This window comes from Sitophilus oryzae, unplaced genomic scaffold (assembly GCF_002938485.1).
Source record: "Sitophilus oryzae breed Bouriz unplaced genomic scaffold, Soryzae_2.0 scaffold_1081_pilon_pilon, whole genome shotgun sequence".
Taxonomy (NCBI): domain Eukaryota; kingdom Metazoa; phylum Arthropoda; class Insecta; order Coleoptera; family Curculionidae; genus Sitophilus; species Sitophilus oryzae.
Window position 1 is genome coordinate 533,167 of NW_022145706.1, and position 16,069 is coordinate 549,235.

At 32.3% G+C, this 16,069-nt stretch overlaps 2 protein-coding genes across 2 annotated transcripts in view; both read left to right on the forward strand.

Annotated features, from left to right (window-relative positions):
• Nucleotides 1-1,659: 1,659 nt before the first annotated feature.
• On the forward strand, nt 1,660-2,302 carry LOC115880214 (barrier-to-autointegration factor). Its single transcript, XM_030897364.1, has 2 exons — nt 1,660-1,902; nt 1,988-2,302. Exons 1-2 carry the CDS (start codon nt 1,777-1,779, stop codon nt 2,132-2,134), a joined length of 273 nt encoding a protein of 90 aa, XP_030753224.1. The 5' UTR covers nt 1,660-1,776; the 3' UTR covers nt 2,135-2,302.
• An 876-nt stretch (nt 2,303-3,178) lies between these two features.
• The window catches only part of LOC115880494 (striatin-3), a 28,358-nt gene continuing 15,467 nt past the window's right edge, over nt 3,179-16,069 (forward strand). The window contains exons 1-6 of the mRNA XM_030897707.1: nt 3,179-3,662; nt 6,571-6,997; nt 10,828-11,139; nt 11,194-11,381; nt 14,261-14,414; nt 14,472-14,725. Of these exons, the coding sequence (XP_030753567.1) occupies nt 3,432-3,662; nt 6,571-6,997; nt 10,828-11,139; nt 11,194-11,381; nt 14,261-14,414; nt 14,472-14,725 (1,566 nt within the window). The 5' untranslated portion in view covers nt 3,179-3,431. The remainder of the gene's footprint in view (nt 3,663-6,570; nt 6,998-10,827; nt 11,140-11,193; nt 11,382-14,260; nt 14,415-14,471; nt 14,726-16,069) is intronic.

Genomic DNA, 16,069 nt, shown 5'->3' on the forward strand with positions numbered 1-16,069 from the left:
AACCCAGCTCCATATTAAAACCAGGGGGGTGACAGTAAACCGGAAAATTGGAAACAGTTCTGGCGCGGTCTTACCCAGGCAGAAAGCATGGCCTTCTAGACTGTCCTAGACAAAAATCTGAATATTTCTATATGATTTTGATTTCTGTCAATTTCAGTTACGGAACATTTTTATGCACGTCGGCGTCCTCTTCTTTTGTCTGTGTCAGCCATGTGTTTTTTGATATTTTTCCAACTCCATGATAATGTGTTATAAATAATAAAAATATAAATAAAATTGAAGGTTAGGGGAAATGTCAGTCAACCACTTCCATTTAAAAACATCGACCAATGAAAACTTCTTCAGGTGAGGCATGCTCTGTTAAATGAATATCCGGGTGAAATAGACTTATGCAGAATTCCATATTGTTCTTTCACTGTTTGGGCTTCACTTTTTGGAGATTAGGCTGAGTATCATAGCTGAGTATATTTGTAAAAAGTAATACGTATATGGTAATATGGTCGTCAGTAAGCAAGGTCAGTAAGTATGTCAAAGGAGTCAAAAGTCTTTCCATCAGTTTAGTCTTGTGGTTTAGTCATGTTCAAGTATCGAAACCGATAAAGGAAAATCGATACGAATAATTATTGGGTACGGTCAGTTTTTTCATACATAAATAAAGTAAATATGTGCGTTTTTACTATACAGTCCTTGCGTGTTTACTATGTTTTTACGATATTTCGTATCGAATGTCGAAAACCAATTAAAAAAAAAACAAAAAATAAATTAGTGCATGGAGATGTAGAATGTGATTCAAAAAGTTCAGTGGCGTGGTGGCGTTAAACGTTTTTTTTTCATAGAAACTATCCAGATTAACTATTTCTTTCATAGAAAAAGTGGCGTTTAACGTTTCTTTTCAGACTAATTAACTATCTCTTTTATAAAAAATTAACACGAAAAATGGGAAATAAAAAAAGTAATTATTTTTAACTTTTAGTTTTACGATGGCCGAATAGCCCTGGCAGCTAAGGCCGGAAAACTAGAGTACTACCAAAGAGTAGATTCTCTGGTAAGACCAGTCTAATTATAATCAGGGTTGTGTATGTAATAAATAAAGCTGGATCGAATATAATACTTCTATTTGCTGTCCTCCATTCGCGAATTTCAAGTTCCAGATTCCTGAGCTTCACGCCCTGGGCTACTCGAGAACGGTTCTGAAAGGAGCTGTGCGCGATAGCCTGGTGCCTCCATATGGCGCGGAACAGTTCTGAACTTTATGACTCAATTGACTGGAGTGAGTGTATCGCGTTCTTGAACTTCAGAGCTGCACAACGCACAACGCCGTGGCACAACTGCGTAAATGGAGGACACTTAAGGGAGGACAGTAATTGCCCATAGTAATTGGGCGCGTTCAGGGACAGTCAGCGGCTGAGTGGCTGAGTAAGCGGTTTCCCTAAACGGTCTCTTTTTACAAGCAAAAACAGTCAGCCGCTGAGTAAAATACTCAGCGGTCGGTCAGCCGCTGTGTTCCCTGAACGCGCACATTGCCTATTGCCTATGGCCTATTGCCCACAGAATATACTAACGCTATTGCCTCTGAACTTTCTTCTGAAATTTTTTTTTTATGTTGGCGAGCCTTTTTCTCCTTTTTGTTTTTACTTTTTTACGTTTTTACATTTCTTTGTCTTTGTCATTTTTGTCAATGTCATTTGTCAAACTGGCGTGTCTCCTTTAAATAAAATTTTAACTGAGATTTTGTTCTGAATTGAAATAAAAGTTTTTGTAAAAAGGAACGTGACAATGTCTAGTACATCTCAGAAACACAGAAATTTTGTTGCCGAACCCATGGGTGAGAAGCCCGTAACAGAATTAGCTGGTGTAGGCGAAGTACTTGGGGATCGACTAATTCAAGCTGGATTCGACAAGGCATGTATTGTTTTTATATATTATTAATCCTATATATCTTATTTTGTATAAAGCAAAGCTAATGAAAGGTTGATAATTGTTTCAGGCCTTTGTAGTTCTCGGTCAGTTTCTGGTTTTAAAAAAGAACCAGGATTTATTTAAGGAATGGATGAAAGATACATGTTCAGCAAATTCAAAGCAATCAACCGACTGCTGGCAATGCCTTAACGATTGGTGTGAAGAATTCTTGTAAATATTTTTAAATTGTATTTATAATCGATAGATCTTTGCCAATAGCCTTAAGCATAAAATATTAAGGTATATATATTCAAATAATATACATGTATAAAATAAATGTAAAATGTAAAAGAAAAAATGTGCCTAAATGTTTATATTTTAATAATAAATACTCTTGTTAAAATGCTTTTTTTTGTAATATGCCTACAAACCAGAGCTGCAAACTTTTAATATTTTATTTTTCCAAAAAAAAATTTTGTATTGATTTTAGGTTTCTGACGTTTACATGATAAATTAGTCACTTATTATTTTAACATTATTAGTCAGGTCAGATCTATGATTGGTACCGTTGACTGGTTGTGTACTTACTTAAAATTTTAATTTTATATGAATCAATTTGAATTTGAAATTCAACCAAATTTTTTCAATCCACATTTAATGGTGGGGGGAAATATAGGACTGGGAAGACTACTATGTAATATCGATACATTTATATTGAAACGTTTCGATAAGTTCATGAATATTTTATTTTGAAATGAAAATTGGGCAAAATAAGTTGCAAAATGTATACCAATAAATTACTAATAATTTCTCATATCGACTATACGGCGATCTAGCCAACTTCTGCCTTTCCTTCCTAGTGATAGCGATTTTTTGCTTTAAAGGGCAGATAAGGGATCAAAAAGTGTAAGAATGAATACAGTTATGCACGAGCTATTTTTCCAGTTATATAATTTTTTTTTAAATAAAAATATTTGAAAATAGAAATTAATGGTTTTATTTTGTTTTTATCCTTAACAACTTTATTTTTAAATTAACAGTGCTTAACAGTGCAAGTTAGAGTAAAATAGATATATGTATGGTATTTTCGGTAATACCATATTTTCCTTTTTATAAATCAGATATGTCCATATTTAATTTCTTTATTAGTCGTTTAAAAATTATGGAAAAGTAAATATTGAAATGACAAAATATATCGATACCTTATTAAATATGTTCCGTCCCTAGTGCAAATACTGGCATGTCCGCCATGATGGCAACAAAGATAGATCGATATAAAAAGTTCGTGAAAGAAAGAAACAAAGCGCCAGATGTTAATGGGTTGGTTAGGCAGTTGATTTGGAATATTTTTACTGCGGATTGCAGGATTAAACATTTCTTCAAAATAAATCCTTTAATATTATTCCTCTAGTTTTAAGTGACAGTGGTGTTATTTAACGAAATTATCAAATACATGGCCAAGTAAATTCAGAGACGTCTCGACGACTGGAAATTGAAAATAAAATGGCGATTTGAATAGAAATGGTAGACGTATGAATTCTGCTTTTGGACAATCTACAATGGAAGATACGTCGCTTAATCAGAACGGGGGACAAATGGGCTCGCAGGCTGCTAGTTCAGCCAACAATAAACAAAATGAGGAGCCCCAGCAGCAACAGAAAACTCATTATTCCATACCGGGAATATTGCATTTTATCCAACATGAATGGGCTAGGTTTGAGCTGGAAAGATCACAATGGGAAGTGGATAGAGCCGAATTACAAGTAAGGATCGCGATCAAAGTATGGTTTTAAAAGATTAAGCATTGTTCAGATTAAAGATTGATGTTTTTTTTTCTAATTCCATATTGTTGTTTTGTAAGTATTTCACTTTCTCAATTCAATAATTACCTATTCTTTAGATTGATCAATGTATATTTTTTTATAGTGTGAAGAGTGATGATAAATGATAAAAAACCAAGACCTTGCCTTAAGGTTTTCACAATTTTTTTGGCAATTTTTGCTTGGGTATAGAATTTTTCAATTAAATGCTCTTTTTTGTAATTAATATATTTGTGTAAAAATAGCATATTAAGTTGTAATAATGATACACTTACTACCACTACTATATGATCGGAAAAAATGTTGTTAGGTTGGCTTGGAAATGATCAGTGACATTCGTCATATAATTTTGATGGCAATCTTTATTTCCAACCTTACCCTGTTTCTTTTTTTTTTTTTCGTTGACATAGTACTTGCATAGTATGTACTATTCTACTACTTCACTTTCAAAATGGGAAATTATTTATATTAGATTGTTTTAACTGTCAAAATCAAACATTTAACACACATTTAACTTATTTATTATTATACGTTATACTGTGCATAATATTGAAATTTAGACCATATAAATAATTTTTTTTTGTCTCTCTATAATAACATCAATCTTCATATTCAAATTTACTCTGACGCCTTTTTTTATTGTATGGTAGGTATGTTTTAGTCCAGTTTCAAAAGGGGACACTATGTACATTAGATTTAATATATTGCACATATCTATTAAAATTTAGACGCGTTGTAAAATTGTTTTAAAGAGCTTTGAGTCTGTTTATATTTTGATCCTCCTCTCTTAATAATATTTTATGTTGTGCAATGATACCTTTCATCAATTTATTTTTATTATATAGGGGATTAAATTGGATTTTAGCGACAGTTATCAGATGATAGTTAACAACCTTTTATGTATAAAATAGATTTTCCACAAACGCATTGAAATCGTTGAACAATATATAACATAGGGGGTCCATTAGCAATAATAGAAATGAGAAGAGATACACTCATAATGACAAACCTTAGGGTTTGGTGAGAAAATAAATATATTTTAATTATCAACTGTAATGTGATCTTAAACATGTAACCTTTTATCCACACTTAAATCATAAAGACAGTTAATTGTAGATTATATGTTAATAATTATTATAGGTAATTTATTATTAATTATTCCATTATATGGCATCAATAAGTTTACTATTTTATGTTTTACTTCTTCTGTTTTTAACTTATAAACCAGGTCTCTGAAAATAATGGATACCTTTTTTAAATTTAAAGTTTGCTATATATTCTGTAAACTTTGCCATTGGCGACATATCATTTAAGGTTCCTTATTTTATTACACAATATTTTATTTATTTTTTCAATTATAGCATTCATTGTGTTTAGTGAAGTTGAAAAGAAAGAACATGGAATTTTACTAGAAAATTGTAATTTACGGTTTAATTTAATTTGTATACATACAAAGCTAATTGTGAAAATATCGTATGTTCTGAAAAAACGGTGTTCAGTTAGCTTGGAAATGACGATTGATGACATTCCGCATATAATTTTACTTATAAAATAACAGAAATCTTCATATCATAGTCATCGCTGACTCCACGTTTTTCCATCATATTGTAGGTTTCTTTGGTAATAATCATTAAATATCTGTAAACAATTTTCTCAGAATATTTTTTATTTGTGGCGTTATGCGTAGATTTTTAAAAGTCGCTTATTAAAGACGCTGGTATATAACCATAAATTTACATAAAACTACTTTTTGTAAATTTAGTTCTATTCTTTTAGTGTAGACAAAACGAGTTTTTTTAATAACGTTTATACCATTATGGCGGGTTCATTTCTTGAAAATAGTTCTTTCATACAAGGTTTATAGAGCTCCAAGCTCACAAAAAACTTAAGTCTGTTTTTGACTTAAATCGTTTTAGTAACTTAAGTCATTTGATTTTAAGTCATTGTTCGAAAGCTGACTTAAGATTTAAGTCTATTTCAAAATGATTTGTGATTTATATCTTTATTCCGAAATAGAAATAGATTTAAAAGACTTTTAAGAAATAGACTTAAGTAAGTCAACAAAAAGATTTATTTTTTTTTATAAAAGACTTCAAAAATATTTAAGTGTTAATATATAAGTTTTATAAAATGCTTACGTCAGATTTTTATATATTTTTATGATAAAATTTTAACAGCAGTTTCTTTTTCAAACTCCTAATGTAGTACACACCTAATCTTCTTAGTTCCTGAAATACAAGGCGAATTTTAGAATGTTGCATTTTTCGACCCTCTTCGTATTTTGATTTTAGTTGCGCCACTGAATTTTACTTAGAAATCTCTTTGGAACTCGATTTTCACTTTTTCGATAAGTTATAATGGCCGAGATATGAGGGGTGTCGAAAAATGGAACAATTTCAATTTCGCCCTGTATTTCAGGAACTATGAGGGCTATGACAAAAAATATGTGTGTACCATTTTTAGTTTCAAAAAAGGAGTATAGTAATGCGAAAACCGCATCTTTATACTTCTGCTCATAACGAGAAACCCAGTAAAACACGCGAAAATGGGTCATCCTGTACAAAGTATCGCAAAATTTTAAGTTCTGTTTTTTTTTGTTCTTTAGACTTTTATGTTTATTTTTTTTATTGTTGATTATATTGAATTAATTGTAAAACTGAATGATCTCATCAGTCAGGCCAGACTTTCTCCTTAATTCGGTTGAAGTAAACCGTTCGTTTTTTTTGTCTAAAACATTATGTGTAGGCAGGACTTTATTAACTTACATTACTTACTGATTTTTTTATAACAGTAGTAAGAGTATCTTCTTTGTAATATATCTCTATTAATAAATTTTATTTCTTTTAATTAGGCTAGGATTGCATTTTTACAAGGCGAAAGAAAAGGCCAAGAAAATCTGAAAAACGATCTGGTACGGCGCATTAAAATGTTAGAATACGCCTTGAAACAGGAGAGAGCAAAGTTTCATAAATTAAAATACGGTACAGAACTTCAGCAGGGCGATATGAAACCTCCCGTCATCGATGAGAATGGCGAATCGCAAATTGACCAGGATCAAAGCTATGTTTCAGTGTCAAATTCCACTTGGAAACAAGGAAGACAGCTGTTGAAACAATACTTACAAGAAATCGGTTATACTGATAGAATTATCGATGTCAGATCGACCAGAGTGCGAGCATTACTCGGTTTAAACAATAATAATGGAGATCAGGAAGAGAATCATAATAGTGGTTCGGTGAACGGGAATGAATCTAACAAGAGGGCCAGTGAAACGCAAGGTATGTTTTTAAGTATTTTCATTTAGAGTTATGACAACAATGTGTGGTATTAGGGGGACCCTTATTTTGATAACTTATCTTTATTTTGACAGTTATAGTGTCATAATAAGCGTTTATTACCTAATAACCTTACTCTATTTACTGTCCTCTATTCACGCAGTTGTGCAGCTCTGAACTGTTCAAGAACGCGATACTCTCCCTCCATTCATTTGAGTCATCAGAACGTTCAGAACTATTCCGCGCCAAGATCCCCTGTCCCCTCGAGTATCTTCCTATAAATTAGTGCTCAGAGGCACCGGTCTATCGCGCAGAGCTCCTTTCAGAACCGTTCTGGATTAGCCCAGGGCTTAAAGCTCACGAACTTGAAATTCGCGAATGGAGTGCAGCAATTTTAAGTAGAGAAGACGGTATTTTGATATTTCAAATTTTGTTATATTGTCAATTGACATACTATATTTTTTTCAAAATATAAATAAATGCTAATCAACTTAAAATGGTACTTTTTTCTTAAATATTACTCTCAGTTATGGTACATAGTTCACATAGTTGAATTTTTTTTATTGATTGTTTGAATTTCTTCTTATTGAAATACACTCACTAGCACAAAAAATGGTTACCTTTATAGTTTTATATATTGTGTTCTAGTGGACCTATTTTGATGATTTTTTAAACAATTTGTAGCTAAATTATTTGACTTTTTAGTATCTCTTTCTAAGTTAAAAATGAAAGTTGCCATCTGTCAATTATACAAGGGAAAACAGAATGTTGATATTTTGATGAACATTTGAAATACCCTGTGGAGTACATTAACAATGCAAGAAATTTAAAAATATTTTTATCTTGTTGTATCTTTTCTTGATAGCTTGTTTTTTGATTCATCTCAATAGATTTATATATTTTGGAGATATTCGCTTTTGAAGAAGAGACTAACATTTTTCTGTATTTATTACATTAAAACCATGTCCTTGTTTTTGGTCCTAGTCAACAGATCTATAAAATAGTGATTATGATTTATGTAATGCCACCGAAAAATTATATTATTATTGTCTGTTGGGCAGTTACTCTAGCCAACTTTAGCAGATATGGTTTTAAGTCCAAAAGTTGATCTCTACCATGATCAATTAGAGTAACAGTAATCTATATATCAGAATTTAAAACCATCTCTACTAGAGTAAATGTCAATAAAAAATAATATGACTTTTCAATGACAGTGACATTACACTATTTTATAAGTGTGTTGATGAAGACCTAAAATTGTTCCTGGTGTTTTCCAAGGAACGATATCTCCAAATTTTTATTAACTTTCATACATACTCTTATATTATGTAATTAAAACTAATCAAATTAGTTATAGGGAATCAATAAAAGTTGGCGTGCAGGTTAGGCTGCAACCACGGTTCGGAAAACTACATGTTACTTTTACAAACTACATAAACTACATTACATGTAGTTAATGCAGTTTAGTAGTTTATGTAACCTATGTATGTAACTTTCAAATATCAAAGGTTTGAGGTGAGGTTATAATAAGTTGAAGCTTTAAAAACACATAATGTATTAAAGAAAACAGAAGAAATATGGCTTTAAATATAATATTTACATCATATTATCTCTATTACACCTCATACAAAGGAATATTATTCATAATATCAATACATAGTTTATTAACGTAGTTTTCATGTAGTTAATGAACGGGAAAAGACGTAGTTTTTGAAGAAAAACTACACGTAGTTAATCGAAGAAGTTTCTGAGGGCTTATGATCAATGAAAATCACAGATCTTCCTGGGTCTGAGTAAGAACAATCTTCGGATTGTCACGGGGCTTTTAACAGGACACTGTCTCCTCAATGAACACCTCAGTAGATTGAAACTAAGAAGAAACGGCGAATGCAGATTCTGTGGGGAAGATGGTGAAACACCAGGACACCTCATCACTGAGTGCGCCGAGACGACAACCATTCGTGCCATGAATTTTGGTACGACTGATATTGGAGATAGAGAACTACCCTCTATAAAACCGTCCCAGATACTGGCTTTTGTCAAAGCCCTGGGACTGTATGATGAGTTATGATTCATGAAAGGGGGACACAATGGATCTGTAATGTCGAAGTGATTAACCCCCCTCCCACTCATTCTAAATTCTAAAAATTCTAAAAAATTCACGTAGTTAATAAGGTAAATTACGTCTTAATTAACTACTTCCGAACCCTGGCTGCAACCTAACCTAACTATACAAAGACGTCGAAACTATCACCACAGATTAGGTATCCTATAAGTATACAGATAAAAATCTTGTCCCCAATTCGTGGTACGAAAATTGTTTTTTATGACGATGTGCAAAAGAGTAAAATTTCCTATGCACAAAAATAAACTCGCGTAAAATAACAATAAACAGCGTAATAGAGAGATATCGCTAAACCGAATAGCGTGCATGGACGTAAATAAGGCCAGGTGTTATTTCCTTTACGTGAGGTGGTATTAACTCTCTTCATTTATAGTTATCGGATCGGAAAGAATTCTGTTCGCGTCGCGTCCGCTATTTAAACTTAACCTAACTTTGAATTTAAAATTTTGAAATTGTTTACTAGGTATTTTAAAACTAAAGGGCTAAAGTGCTTATTTCCAGTGCTTTATTGTTCAACGTCTGCCAGTGGGTTTAGGGCAACAAACAACAAATTCTCTTAGAAGGGCTAAGTCGTCATCTTCTGTAAACCTAAGCCTCTTTATAGGTTCTTTAATATTGGAAGAGGTGGAATCCATATTTCGGGTCATATTTATTTAATAAAAACTAATCCCAGCTACTTAAATATCAAATTACCTAATAAAACTAAAGTAATAATTCAAAATAATTGAAACATAACCTAAAATAAAAGATCTCATCGGCCGGCCCTGGTTGTCAAATACCCGCACATGCCCATTTAAGCAATTTTTAAACGTTATTTAGAAATAGCGCTTGGTGTAATTGATCCGCAAATTACGTCAGGCGGTAACGTTATTAGCGGGTGTTGCGTTAAAAACTGACTCGCGCATATCGTAACTGTAGTCTTTGTCGTAACCATGATAAGGTACGCGTAAATACTGCATGACGCTATTCGGTTTTGCGATATCTCTCTAATGACTGTGCCGGTCAGGCGCTGTACACAATTTTAGAGGCCATATGTCGGCGCGCTATGTGCGCAAATTAGTAACCTAACTGGTGCCCGATTCCGAAAATTGGAACCACGAAAAACTATAAAGAAAAAACAAAGTCTATAATCTGTATAATCTGTGCTATCACCAAATTAAATTTCTAATAAACAAAAATTCGTTTGAAACTTAGAGCGCATTTTTTTCTTATAATCTCATATCCGGGTAAAAAAAGACAGCACCAGGTCGCTTCAAGTAAGGAAATTGGTGGATAAAAGAGGCTTTATTTTGGCAATCATGGCATATACTGCCAGTTGTCATCAGATTTTTTTTAAATCTGTTGACAACCATTTTCGATTTTCTTAATTTTTATCTGATATTTGTCATTTTCAATTTTATTCTGAGTTTTTTGTGACAAATTTGAAATTAAATCTTCGTTTTGTTTACTTAAAACTGCGATTTTCACTACAACGAAATGCCAAAACCAATAGATCAGCAATTTGTCTTTTCTCTACTCGATTATTTTGAACGTTGACGGCTATTTTGTGGTGCCATAACTGAAAATATTCAAAATATCGTCTGAGCTTATAGGGATTCTGGCGCTTTTGGATTGGACTTTGATATATATTTTTCTGAATGTCAATAATTGAAAGTAAAATACTAGCAGAATAAAATCTTGTTTCTTATAATTATAATATGAATTTCAGGAAGAAGAACACCAGCTAAAAAAGCACAACCAAGTTCACTAGCTGAAGCCATGATGCTGGAAACTGAAGCAGCCGTTATGGTCAATTTTGGATTTTTGGGCAATTCTGATGTAGACATGGATGACGACGACGATATGAGCGACGACGGCGATCTTGATCCTAGTGTAGAGATGGAGGATGAAGTTAAAAACATCAAGAAAGAAGGTGAAGATGTGGACGCTCTAGCTTTAGAAGTTTTTAATGAATTGAACAGGTTGTCGGAAGCGGAAAAAAAGCAAGAGCTAAAAAACGATCCGAACGATTGGAATAAAAGTATTACACTTACATTAAAGTTTTAAAAAGTATAAAAAAACATAATTTTTTTAGTACAAGTTCCAAAAAGGCCTTTGGGAATTAACGATGAGGACAATATCGATTCGACTTTAGGTTTAGGAGAATTGGCACAGTTGACAGTTAATAATGATGCGGAAAGCACCTACGATATTGCCAGTAGCAAGGAGGCATTTCGTAAAACGTGGAACGCCAAATATACATTGAGGAGTCATTTTGATGGGGTATGTTTTTATAATTACTAGCTAACCCGACTTTGTACCGCCTTACAGTGAAGTGAAGTGAAGTTTGGAATAATTGGTTCCAGACTGGGTTGGGTAGGTAGAAAATTTTACATATTCTACCGTATTTGCTACACGTAGAATATTAATTTTCTACATCAACTAATTGTCTACATTTTCTACATGTCTGTATGTAGAAAATTAGTTATGTATATTGAAAGCCATTTTTGACGTTTATATTTGTTTTTAATACGTTAACACAGTGAGTAGCACAAGAAATAGATTAATAACATTGAAACTAATTGTTATTTATCATTTAACAAATGGATAATGTCATAAAACCTTAACAATGAATTTTATATTATTTGAAATAGAGATGGTCTGTCCAATAGGAGAATCCAATAATGATTTGTTGGAGAGATTATAATATTTAACAAAAACTATTTCTCAAGAGTAAAACTCAAACAGAACAAGAAAACTATTACACCTATCATAATGATAAAAATAAAAACTATGAACTATAATATAATAATACACTGTATATAGAGTGTATAAAACCAGGGTTCTTTGATAAAATTGAAAAAAAAGAACAACCGAAACTTGTACTATAAAATTAGACTTAGTATAGAAAAAATAATCTAATAGTCTTCAGATCGATTACGACGATTACTGTCTCTTATCTTCAGTAGTTAGTACCGTCACAGAATAGAGAGAGGGCGCGCACGTATAACAGTTTTCACAGTTATAGAATTTAAAGAAAATACCTAGGAGGAAACTTGTAACGGGAAAAAACAACTTTAAATATACGAAATTGATTTTGAGCATGTACTCGGATTTTATACATTTTCTACTTAATATTCTACATATTCGACATTTTCTACGCATTGTTCTACATACACGCAGAAAATTAATTTTCTACGTGTCGTTACCCAACCCTGGTTCCAGACTTCACTCTGTTAAATTTGTATCAAAGCCACCTCAGTTGGTATCTTGGCTTGTGTTTTACTAATGAAAGCGCCATATGAAATATAATTCAGGGAATATCTGGGAAATCTAAAAATTTAGGAACACATTAAATACAAAAATGTTTGTTTTTTAATTCAGCATCTAAAAGAAAAATTGGAAAGAAAATTTTCAATACACGTCGTTATTGACAAAAAATAAACATGTTGACTAGATAATCCTGGAAACTTTTTTTTAAATTAAGAAAAAATTATGAAGAAAAATATTCTGGTTCAAGAACCTTTCGTACAAAAACATTTCAAATTTATGATTTCAGGCTAACAACTATCTAGTCTCAGGTTATACAGATTATAAACTTATCGTCAAAAGCATTGTTTTTCGTGGTTCCAATTTTCGGAGTCGCGCACTAGTTAGGTTACTAGTTTGCGCACATAGCAGGCCCACTAATGGCCTCTAAAATTGTGCACAGCGCCTGACCGGCCCAGTTATTACGCTGTTTAAATGCGAGTTTGTTTTTGCGCACACGAAATTTTACTTTTTGCTCATCGTCATAAAAAACAATTTTCGTACCACGAATTAGGGACAAGATTTTCATCTGTATACTTATAGTATACCTAATTTGTGATCTAGTCTTTGAATAAGAAGACTAAGGAAGGAGCATATCAAAAATCTTAGGTACACCGCGATGGGCCTCAAATATGGCCGACTTAAATTCCGGTTTATCAGTGTCGTTCTAATTTTATTTAAAAAATGTAAAACTATGATGTAGGGTAGACGTGGGGTAGACTCAATAATATGTTGTTTTATTTTACGTTGTGAATAAATGTTGGTAGTTATTAAAATTGTATAAAAATATATAATTCTAATAAAAATAGATAAGTTATAATAAGTATTTATTAACACAAACATCCGATACGCTACTGAAGCAGGTAAGTCAAATTAGCGTATCTAAATTCTTTGACATCTAATCTTTGACAGTAATAAATAAAAGCTAAAATGCAAGAAAAATATATAATTTAGTTAATTTAAGTGAATTTCATAAATGATCGGTTTACTACACGTAAGTATATTATATAGTCACTTACTAGCGAAAAGTTGTTCCATTATTTCACTCAGTTTTTGCCGAGATTTTACCGCACGCTACACAACCAACTATTTTAGAGTCTTTTTCGATAAATCGCGATAGTGTCACTGTTAATTTAAGTTCTGCCACAATTTCCATCTAGATTTACCACCTTTATACAACTATCAGTAGTAGAATAAATAATAAATAACATAAAATAAGCTCCGTAAAGACTGACAAATCCACAAAATTTCAAATCAAATTCAAATGTGTCAAATGAATCGTCAAACAGAACTGTCAAGGATCCCCACCCTAGAGAGCTTTTATGGTGGCTTTTCCGCCCACCATGCATGAATACATGGATAGCATTATGCTCCTTCCTTAGTCTTCTTATTCAAAGGATCTAGTAAACATGTTCAATTTTTGTTGATGATGACATGTATTGATTATTTCGATACCAAATATCTCAAGGAACATTACTTGTAGCAGTTTTTAACAAGAGATCTTTTTTGCATAAGAATTGGCGGAAATGTATATTTTTTCACTTGGTAGTTTTATACAGGACGAAAAGTTATTACACTTCAAACCAGTTAAAAAATATACAGAACAAAAAACACCCAGGCACCAATTTTCATCACAATATTTACATTAGTTCAGAAATTATGTGCAAAAATCGAAATAAAAATGAACTTCTACAGCCTGTATCTCCAAAACAAAGCATTTTAGGACATAAATTTATATGAACCTTTTTATTCATTTTTATCGGTAGAATGCTGCCGAAGATTATCCGAATACAATTTGTACCACCCTGTATATAGATTTAAATAACCTAGGAATGACTAAATATTTTTTATAGGTAAGAGCATTGGCTTTCCATCCAACTGAACCGGTTTTAATAACGGCAAGTGAAGACCATACTTTGAAATTATGGAATTTACAGAAAACTGTACCAGCTAAAAAGAGTGCCAGTTTAGATGTTGAACCATTGTACACTTTCAGAAGTCATACAGGTGGACACTGTTTAAAATTAATATAATTGCGAATAATTTAATTTTCATCTTTTCTAGGTCCTGTCTTATCTTTGGCAATTTCTGGAACTGGAGAACACTGTTATTCCGGTGGTTTAGATGGCATAATTAATTGTTGGAATGTCCCAAATTCAAACATTGATCCATATGATCTCTTTGAACCAGATGTGTTAAATACTGCTCTACAAGGACACTCGGATGCGGTATGGGGATTGTCGGTGTTGCACACCAGACAACAGTTGCTTTCTTGTTCTTCCGACGGAACTATTAAGCTGTGGTCTCCACATAGCAAGGTATTCTATTTTAATCATTTTTGTGGTTTAGCACACACATCTTTGTGGCGATTACTCGTGGACCAAATTTAATGTCACTTTATTTGTCATATTTTTAGATTACAGTTTTATGTCGGTTGTCAGATTTTGATTAGTCTATGGTTGATATCCGGGTTGGAGAGTTAAAAAGCTGTTAAAAAACTTTTTTGAATTAGTAACTTATGGAAATGACTTGTAAAAATTATTTAACAATTTATTCCCTTATATTTGGTCTTTTCATCAATGTTATATTATTTAATTTATGTAGAAACCATAATTTATGTCAAAATAATACCAAGAATGAAATTACATTCATTCGTCGGTCGTTTTTTATGCAATTTTATTGGTTTATGTCAAAAAGACTGATCATACTTATTCATAATTAGTGTGACGTTTATAACCTAACCCACCTTATTTATTTTTATTTTTCTTACATTCTATACCTTTCATATTTTATATCAAAATATGAAATGCCCATTTCTGGTGAGTATTTCTCTTTTATGTTATAACTGGTGTAATTTCATTTTAAACATTCCCAAGTAGCATTTGGACGTTATCTAACGTCGGGTATACGTCGCGTTCAATAAACCCGACATCGGGTACCAAGGTCGGTTCGACCACTTGACGACCCTTATTTGCACCTAAATAGGGAATACAGATTCGGGTCGCCTCGACGTCGGTATCTGACCTAATAGGGAATGTAATTCTACCAATTACCAACGTCATATTACGTTGGATTTTAGTCACTTAAAATTCGTCGCTAAGCACTTACGTTACGTTTGGTTTCATATTCGCTACCAAGAATACATAAAAACCTAACCAAACTACCTAATTACAAATGGATTCATCATCACTCCTCGAATATAACTGTAAGTGCCTATCTTATTTCATATTATAATAAGTCTGAATCATTAATCCAGACATCAGTTTTGTCAACGGAAGTCACTTTTTTGATATATCTGATTAAAATACTCCGGAAAACAACGAGCGCCTTCAAAATTAGGTAGATTTATGAAATAAAAATATCTATAAAAAAGTTACTCGCCAAATATTTTTTTAATTTTCTAGCTAGTTTAATCATAAAACTGTACTGTGGTTTCCCCCAAACTCAACCTTATCAATATTATTCTACTAGATATCGAAATGTGAATATAAATTTTAAAAACAAAAAACGATTTTAAAATGGTTGACAACCGGATACGTGTTAAGAATGGCGGATTTCTGTGTCCGACTTAATATGAACTACCAATATACCAATTCCAACCGGGTCTCCAACATTAGTCGTCTCACACGACCGAAGTCATCAAACCGGACGACCGGCAATCG

What these genes read in the sequence shown, in the direction of transcription:
- LOC115880214 (XM_030897364.1), top strand. Translation starts at nt 1,777, where the DNA reads ATGTCTAGTACATCTCAGAAACACAGAAATTTTGTTGCCGAACCCATG. An exon ending in TTCAAGCTGGATTCGACAAG is followed by an intron (nt 1,903 to 1,987) that starts GCATGTATTGTT and finishes TAATTGTTTCAG; the next exon opens with GCCTTTGTAGTTCTCGGTCA.